Source organism: Echinops telfairi, unplaced genomic scaffold (genome assembly GCF_000313985.2).
Source record: "Echinops telfairi isolate 266 unplaced genomic scaffold, ASM31398v2 ScPeMD7_7457;HRSCAF=8495, whole genome shotgun sequence".
Lineage (NCBI taxonomy): Eukaryota > Metazoa > Chordata > Mammalia > Afrosoricida > Tenrecidae > Echinops > Echinops telfairi.
In genome coordinates, this window is record NW_022111357.1 from 33,163,477 (window position 1) to 33,172,667 (window position 9,191).

General features: G+C 58.7%; 1 protein-coding gene across 1 annotated transcript in view; it reads right to left on the reverse strand.

The window, feature by feature from the left end:
- DRAXIN (dorsal inhibitory axon guidance protein) overlaps positions 1 to 4,068 on the reverse strand; it is a 13,771-nt gene extending 9,703 nt beyond the window's left edge. Inside the window, exons 1-2 of the mRNA XM_004705173.2 lie at positions 3,618 to 4,068; positions 1,631 to 1,824 (exon numbers count right to left, since the gene is read on the reverse strand). Coding sequence (XP_004705230.2) covers positions 1,631 to 1,824; positions 3,618 to 4,068 — 645 coding nt within the window. The remainder of the gene's footprint in view (positions 1 to 1,630; positions 1,825 to 3,617) is intronic.
- Positions 4,069 to 9,191: the final 5,123 nt, after the last annotated feature.

A 9,191-nucleotide genomic window follows, 5' to 3' on the forward strand; every position in this document is an offset into this window, starting at 1 on the left:
TGTACTGCCCCTTCCTGTGACGTGTGGTTACCTGTAATCATGTCCCCCTAAAGAGAGATAATGCTTGGTTAGCAATAAACAAAAAGCTCTCCCGGGTTCTCGGGCCTGGGGGCTCTCCAGGGTTCTTGATCCCCGAGGCTCTCTCCTGCTCTCGTGGCCGGGCTCCCCCCACAAGGACCACCAAGCACGGCTGAGGTGAGCATGCTACCATGAGTTGTATCTGACTCCATTATTTCAATCTCTCCTCTACCTTTCATGCTTTCTATGACTCTACTATAATCTTTACCTATTATTGCTGTACAATTGCGCCTACTGGACCTGTGATGATTTGTGGGGGACCCCTCTCCGTTCTCCCCACACCTTGGATTCACTCAAAATGCACGGTGGCCGCGCTAATGGACTGGCGCACACCGACAGTTGTGAAGGTGGCGCAGGTCCTGGCAAGGCTTCCTGCTGCTGGACGGAGGACACCCGGAGCCAGAGGCGACTCCAGCGACAGAGTGGCCAATGGTCAGGGCTGTGGCCACACCGCCCACTCCCTCGCTCTCCATGTGCCCGTTTTAGAAGGTCGGAAGAAGATGCGTCAGTGTGCTCACTCCCACCAAACCAAACTCACTGCTGTCGAGTTGACGCCAATTCAGAGCAACCCTACAGGACCGGGCAGACCTGCCACTGTGGGTTTCCAAGACAGCAACTCTTTACGGGAGTAGAAAACCTCATTTTTCTCCCAAGGAACCGCTGGTGGTTTGGAACTGCTGACCTTGAGGTGAGCAGCCCATCCCATAACTACTACAATGCTACTAGGGCCCTTCATGCGTGTGAAGGCTGGGTCCTGGGAACTTGGTGTTTCAGGTTGCTAGTGTGATCCTCAAGGAGCCCTGGTGACCCTGTGGGTTAGGTGTTGGGTGGCTACACCGCAAGGTCTAGGGTTCAAATCCCCCTGGGACTCCTCAGGATGATGACGAGGCCACTGCCCTAAAGATGTGCAGTCTCAGAAGCCCTTTGTAGCGTCCTCTGAGTAGGAACTGACCCCACAGCAGTGGGGGGCTGTCCATCTCAGTGCTTTCCTGGAGCATACAGTCCTTCCCTGGGGCCCTCGGTGCTCCAGGCAGAGAGCCGCCGGCTGAGTTGGCACTGGCCTCCTTGGCTGTGCCGAGACTGAGGGCCCCAGCGGTGGCAGCCCTATCTCAGGCTGGAGTGACCCTTCTGCCAGGGCTGGCACTGAACACACAGGGGGACCGGGTTTCAGTTTCGACCTGGTGGTCTCGACCGTCTCTTCCACAACCCTGTCTGTACCCCAACCCCCAAACGAACTGCACTGCCATAGGGGCGATGCCGGCTCCTAAAGACCTTATAGGACAGGACAGAACTGCCCCATGAGTTCCTGAGACAGTCGCTCTTTTTTTCAGACTGTACCTCTTCATAGGAGTAGAAAGCCCCACCTTTCTACTTGAAGAAGCGGGTGGCTTCAAACTGTGGACCTTGCATTTAGCAGCCCCACGCGTCACCACGCCGCCGCCCTCAGAGCCCCTCCGTTTGTGCCCCAGGATCCCTAAACACACTAAGCAGGCAAGGCACGGCAGGGTCTCAAGGCCACCTCCAGCCCCGAGGCTGTGCTGGGGCTTCTTACCTGGGGCCGCAGAGAGGTGACAGGCAAGATGACAGACTCTTCGGTGGCAGGTGCCACCTCCAGGGTGGTCAGGAACAGCATGGTGGGGGCCAGGCTGGTGGAAGACTCCTCCAGGGTGGCGTCCCGCACCTGGTCTTCGGTGAGGAAGTCAGCCTTCTTCATCAGAGAGCTGGGGCCTCGGACCAAGGCTCGGCCTGAGACACGGAGCAGGAGGCGTGGAGGCTCTGTCTGCCCACAGAAGCATCCACACTTCCTACTGTAAACTGAGGGCGAGTGAGGACTAGGTACCCCTGGGCTCAGCCGACATCTGGTGACCTGCCCTCCTGGGGGTGAGGGGTGAGAATGCGGGACCCTCGAGAGACAGCATGGCCTGGGAGATGTGCCCGGCTTCTCCTTAGGAAGCAGCATTCCCCACAAGTCCACGTTGGCGCTGGCATGTGCCACCAAGGGGAGCAGGCAGGAGTAACCACGGGAGACTCTGGAGGAGGGCAGGGTCACACAGGGGAGGGATGCGGTTTGGAGGGGCGAGCAGAGGGCTTTGAGAAGGCTGGGAGTGAACTGGCCATTTTGCACAGGTGTGGGATCCCTCTGCGGGGATCTTTTCCAGCCTGTCCCTTATGCAGCACCTACTGCATGCAGGGTCCCAATAGTTCATCAAACCATCCTTAGAGAGTTGTGAGGGGGGTGCTCCCTTCGGCCTCATCTACAGGAGAGGAAACTGAAGCTCCCAATGGCGAAGCGACTTGCCTGGGACACGTTAGTGGGGAGCTGAGCCTGGATTTGTAGCCAGACTGTCTAAGTCAATACTCTTCACCACTAACGGGGCAGGGAGAGGATGTGCAGACTCAGAGGTCAGGAACCATGGGGCTCTGAGAGAGCTGGAGGCCCCAGGCTCACTCTGCCTTGGTTCTCCTCTGGCTAAAAGGTCGGTCGGGCCAGTGGGCACCCCACCCCCCTGCAGGAATGAACCCCTGAGAGTGGAAAGGCGTCGTAAGGACCTTTGTGCTTATCTTATTCATTCCACTATCAGCCTGGGGCCCCAACCTGCATGTCAAGTCTTCCAGCAAGGGCCAGTCCCACTGCCCTACTGCCGCGGGAGGCCAGATAGCTCACAGGGATAACAGGAATGTCAAGGGAGTGGCAAGTGCTGGGGGCACTCTTTGGGTGCCCTGTCTGTAGGCTGGGCAGCGCTGATTCGGCTTTGAGATCAAGCTGAGCGTGAGCTAGTAGCAGCTACCGCTCCTTGCCCCTGCCATGGGCCGGCGCCATTCCAAGCGCTGTGCCTATCAAGTCTCTGGATTTACGTGGGGGCGTAGGAGCCCAGGGTCCTTATTTTGCAGAGGAAGGAGCAGGAACAGAAAAGTGACTTGTCCAGGGCCGCCCAGTCTATAAGTGATGGAGCCAGGGCCGGAACCTGGCCAGTCTGGCTTCTAGGCGCGTCTCCCCTGCTCTGCTCAGAAGGGGCTGGGAGGGACTGCTCTGATGCTCGGGCAGGTCTGTGGTGTGCTTGGAGGGCCCTGGCGGGCTCCCTCTCAACCCAGGACTGATCACCAGGGTCAAGGCGACACCTTGTCTGGGGAAGCAGGTCTGGCTTCACGGGCTTTTCAAGGACTGGGTTTGGAAAGCAGATGGTCGGATCTTTCTTTTGAGGGGTCTCTGAGTGGCTGGAGAGTCTAACCTGAGTCCCTGCTCTGGGTCAGCAGCGGAGCATGCTAGCCATGTGAGCTACCCAGGATCCCCACTCAGGACTTCCGGTCCCATGGATTTAGGTCGGACTGGGTGGGACTTCCTGACTTCGGGGGATCCTACATCCTCATCAGGTGGAGCCTCCATTGACACATTGCCTTGTTGTCCCCAACCCCCCGCCCCCACCAGATGCTCTGACCCTAGTGGGACCCCTCCCCCACCTCTGGGTGACCCCTAACTGTGGGCTCTGACGCCTCCCTCCCGTGCCTGGAGCCCCCACCTCGCAGGGAGCCCCCAGTACCTGGATGCAGCTTCAGCCTGTCCCTGCGTCTCTTGTGTCTGCTGCCCTGCTTCTTCGCCCTCTGCAGCCCTGGGGACCGGCTCTCCTTCTCAGGGTGGGGCAGCGCCAGCCCCAGGAGTAGGTTCTTGTCTCGCAGCAGGCCTGCAGGACTCTGCCCAGGCAACAGGCCCCCTGCACTGGGCATCCTGGACGCCTGCCTGGTGGTGGAGACCACAGCCCCATCCTGGGCCCGGCCAGACATGCCTGGACCCTGTGCCTTCTTGCCCAGGCCCCGGCGGCGGTGGTGGCTGGTCTGAGGCTTCCAGAGCGCTGGGCGAGGGAGGCCAATGGGATTCTCTGGAAGGCTCTGGGCGGGGGTCGCAGGGGCCAAGGAGCTTGTGGGGCTGAGCTCCAGCAGCACCAGGAGGATTAGGAGCAGCATGGGGGTGGCAGGGGCGGGGGGCCTGGCCATGGCCTCCTTCCTGCAGGAAAAGCAGTGCTGTGAAACCCTCTTCCCCTCCCCACCTGGAGCCCCTACATCACATCACGGGGCTTCTCATAGGATGTAAGGGGGACTGTGCCCCCAGCGGACATCTGGGAGTATCTAGAGACATTTCCAGTTGTCACAACTGGCCCCTCCCCTACATGTGACATGCTACTGTGTCTAGTGGGCGCAGGCCAGAAATAAAGACAGAGCCCAACTGAGAGCACCCGGGGGTGTCCAGGACAGCAACAATCCTGGAGTTGGGAACCCTCACCCCAAGGAGTTCAAGCCACATCCAGGTCCCAGACCGGTCTCCGAGTCCTCTGTCTGTGTAAATCTCTCTCTTTTGCCAAGTGCCCCATGGGGAGGGGCTCAGTAACACCCCTCTGGGTCCAGGGACTCCCCTGAAGGCCTGCACTTCACAGGTGGGACCAGAGCGTCTGAGCACATGCAGCACCCTAGGAGTCATGGGAAGTCCCCGAGGTGAGTCTACGTCACTTAGTCCCTCCAGCTCACTGTCAACTAGTCAGTGCTGGCTCAGAGTGACGCCCCCTGGTCTCCCACGGAGCTGCTGGTGGTTTTGAACTACCGACCCTGCGGACTGCAGCCCAGCACTTAACCACTACACCACCAGTGTTGCGATCCACAGGGTTGGCACTTCGAAGCCACCAGCAAGGTCCATGGGAGAAAGACTGGGCTTTCTAGTACCGTGTAGTACAGTTACCGTCTCGGAAACCCACAGGGTGCTGCTACGACTCAGCTATAAGTCATGCTATGAGGCATCCTGATGGTGCAGTGGCTTATGCATTGGGCTATGAACTACAAGGTCGGCAGTTCAAAATCACCAGCTGCTCCAAAGGAAAAAGATGAGGCCCTCTACTCCCGTAAGGAGTTCCAGTCTCAGCAGCTCACAGGGGTGGGTCTACCCGGTCGGACAGGGTTTGCTGTAAGTCAGAATTGACTTGCGGGCAGTGAGTTTCTTTCAGTCCTTTCAGCAGCATCCTGACGGAGCCCTGGGTCAACACTCAGTGCTTGTGGTGTCAGCGGTTAGAACCCGTGAGCGGCTCAGCAGGAGAAAAAGATGTCAACCCGAGTTTCCAAACCAAAAAGTCTCTGTTGTCGAGTTGATTCTAATTCATAGTGACTCCGTAGGACAGAGTAGAGCTGTCCCACAGGCTTTCCAAGGCTTGATGACAAAGTGGTGCAGTGGTTTTTCCAAGGCTTGATGACAAAGTGGTGCAGTGGTTAGTTTTCAGCCACTCATGGAAAGGTCAGTGGTTCAAACCCACCTTCAGTTCAGCGGAAGAAAGAGGTGGTAGTGGGCCTTTGTAAAGATTATTGCTATGAGTCAGATGGCAGTGGGTTAGTTCCTGCACCGGCTCTCTGGAGGGGGTCCCGTTAGTGCCCCTGGTTTTCTAAAGAGAAGATTAAGGCCCAGAGAGGCTGGGAAATCCTCAATAAGTGCACCCCTGTGTTCTGCAAGCCTGGGCGTCTAACCCCCGCGTGGCTGTGGTCCAGGACAGCACAGCTCGGCTCTCATTCCCTTCCATCTGTCCCAAGTCACTTCCTCCAAGTCAGTGTGGTTCCTCCCTCCCACCATCCCTCTGACAAATACAGTAAGGGGGATGGGGGGCGGCCCTGAGGGCCTTTGGGGACAATCTCAGACTTGTCCTTGCAGGTAAGCCAACTTTGACCTACTCTCTGCCCCCTCTGCCCATGCAAAGTATTGGTCTACTGCTCTGGCCCCACCCAGAAGAAACTGACCCTTGGATGGCCCAGAGGAGCCCAGCCTGGGAGGGGGCAGTCGGGGTGCTTGCTGAACTGTGGAGACCCCCACTCTCTGACCCACGCCCCCAGCCTCATTGCACCCAGGCAGGCTCAGCACCAGGTTAGGGAGGCTGATTGAATGTTTATGGTGCCTGGCCTCCCTTGGATTCCATTAGGCTTGCAAAGTTGCTCACACCACTGTTTCTTTGTGATTTGTGGCCTTATAATTGCACAGCACTGAGGATTCCCGGTAAGGCCCCCTCTGATTTTCAGCTCCCTGAAGGTCCTTCCCTGTAGCCAACCCTGAGAGGGCCATGGACTGGGCCCTCTGGGTCAACTCAACACAGAGCAGCTTCCAGAGACCAGACGGAGGAGATATGTGGGCAGCTCCCCTGACCCCCACCCTCTTCGACCAGGCTGACCACCCCGAGGGACTGGGGGCACAGTAAAGCAGGGGGACTATCTGATTGACTCCCCAGCCCCCAACCAGTCTGGGAGGGAGCCTCTGAGGACTGCCGTCATCCAGCCTGACCGGTCACGGGGCCCTCAGAGGCCTGATCCCTGAGAGCAAGTCCACTTCCCATCTCTCCCTATTATGGTGGGGCCTGCATTGGCTGGGTGAGCCTAGGTAGGGAGTGGGGAACATGGGGTCAGGATTGTGGAGGTTCCGCCTACACCCCCCTCCCCCATGCAATCCTTGCTTACTCACACCTTGCTGGCGGCAGCAGGTTCCTGCCCACTGGCCTCCCTCTGGCCTCTCCATAACAAGGCCCCTGCAGCTAGCAGCTGGACCTGAGCCCCGGGGCAGGGGCGAGGAGGGCCCGCTTGAAAGGCCTGTCAGTCAAGCAGTGTTCAGCTCTATAGGTGGCAGAGGAGGAGGCACCTAAACCCTGGTTTCAAGGTCCCCAGTGGAGCTGGGGGTGTCTCCAGGGTGGTGTGCAGCTTGAGAGGAGTCAGGAGGCACCCTGTTCTCCCTGCAATGGGGAGAGGCAGGAGGCTACGCTGGATGCTATTCGCGCCTCCCCCTTCTTTCCTGCCGGGACACTGCAGCCCACAGGACACCCTGGTCTGCAGGAGAACCTGAGGCTGCCAGCAGGTGAATGGACTCCTCCCGCACCAGCCCTGACCCGCAGGGCACCAGCCGCAGCTTGGGAGAGAGGTGGGGAGCACACGAAACTCCAGGGCCTCTGAAGTCACGCTAGAGCACAGGGTCTACCACCCTCCACCCCTTTCAGGAAAAAAAAAAAAATCAATATACGTATATATATCAATCACTCAGTGCCCCGCTGGCAAGGAAACCCTTGCACTCCATCCCATGATCCAGGACCAAGTGTAAGCATCAGCTTTGCAGCACCCGCCCCCAGGGGGCAGTGTCTCCCATTTGGGAAAGACTGGCCTCCCCGTAGACAGGACACAGCTCACCTCCAATTGAACCCCACCTGAATCACATCATCACCCTGCCCATGTGGCCATCGGTCTCCTCTCACCCATGTCCTTCTTGAGCCAAGGGGCCATTCGTCGTACCCAGAACCCAACCGTGCCCCACTTATATTCCCTCTCACCCTTTGCGCCCCATGAGCCAAGATTGCTGGGCAGAGGAAGAGGGGATTGGGGAGTGCACTGCCCTACCCCGTAGACCTCATCAGCACCATCCGTCTCCAGTCCCAGCCCATGATACCACCTGACTCAGACATTCTTGGTTCCTTACTACCCCTCTTTTAACCATTTAAATTTACCACTTACCACTCCCAACCAAGTACAATGTGGCCGAAACCTGCCTGTGTAGCCCGAACAAATACTTCCTCCCCTCAGCCACAGCAGCCAGCCCGGGCCCTGAACGCTCCTCAGTGCTCACAACTCTGCCCTTTCTTAAGTGGGTCCTTTGCCTGGAAAGGGCTCCCCTACCCGCACCCGCTGAGTCCCGTGGGAGGGCAATGGGGCTCCCTGAGGGCAGCATGTGGACCCCCTCCAAACCCCCATGATGTGTGTGTACAGTGATCTGTGCACAGCCCAGCAGCTGAGATGCCAGCCTGTGAGAGCCACTCAGGAAACGTGGCTCTACGGAAACCGGACACCGTGCCAAACATGTGCATAATGGTGGCTTCCACGCCATCCTGTGGCTCTGGACTGGGGAAGCAGGTCCTTCGCCCTCCCCTGACAGCTCTGGAAGGTTCTACCTGTGGCTTGAGCACAAGCCTCCTCTTCTGACCTCTCCCTCCCAGATCAGGGTTACCTGGACAAGGGGAGCGGAGGGAAACCAGGTCCAGGCACGGCCTCCCCAGTCCTTTCATTACAGAAGACTCCCAGCGACCAGGCCAACAAAATGACAGACAGGAAGATGCTAACAGGAGCTGCTCTTTAGCCCCAGGCGGCTTCCCGCTGCCTGCTCTGAGTTTCTACAATGAGGAAGCTGAAGCTCTGGGCAGGCAAACCACGGGCTGGGGTCACTGCGGCGGGGTGGGGGGTGGGGAGGTGAAGCAAAGCTCAACTCGAGGTCTGGCCCAGCACCAGGGAGGGACACAGCTCCACCCGGTCTCCATTGCCCACACTCAGCTTCACCCCCATCCTCTTCGTCCTCAGGGGCCAGATGGGAAAGGAAGCCAAGGAGGGGGCAGGAACTCGGTGTGTCTCTTGCCCCCCACCCCGTGCTGAGACACAGGCCACGGAGCCAAGCTGTTGGCACCCAGGAGGTGTTGAGAACAGCATCCTCTACAAAGGAAGGTGATTCATCAAGCCCGGGGCCTGCTTTGATTCCAAAGCCTTGGCGCCCCCAGCCGTCCATTCAGGATGTGGGGGCAGCAGGATGTGTGGCGGTAGGGGTACCGCTGCTCCCTGCTCCTGGTATCCTGGTAGACAACTGTGGCGCTGTGGCATCCCAGCAAGATGTGGGGCCAGCGTCCTGCCTGGCTCAGTGGCTCCCCCACTGCAGAGTATGTTGGGGAGGCAGGCCTGCCCAAGGGGGCTGGGCTGAGATACTTTGATGCTATGGGGGAGCCAAGGGCGTACGATGCCCAGTCCAGGCTGTGAGCCAGACCCACCAGGAGATCGTGGGCCCTCAAGCCCCCCCCTGGCCCTCTGCCTCCTCTCTCTATGTGAAAGGGACCAACGTGAGGCGCTGGCTGCAGGAAAGATGCTTCAGGGGCTCGGGAGGCCTGGTCTCTAACGGCACAGTCTGGAAACCACTTTAAAGCGCGTTTGAAAGCCGTAGTCAACAGAATAGTCATTTTGCGGGAATCCAGGACAAATGAACCCCTCAGGACCAGTGGTGAGAGAGGGGATACCGGGAGGGTGGAGGGAAGGTGGGGTAGAAAGGGAGAACCGATTACAAGGATCTACATATAACC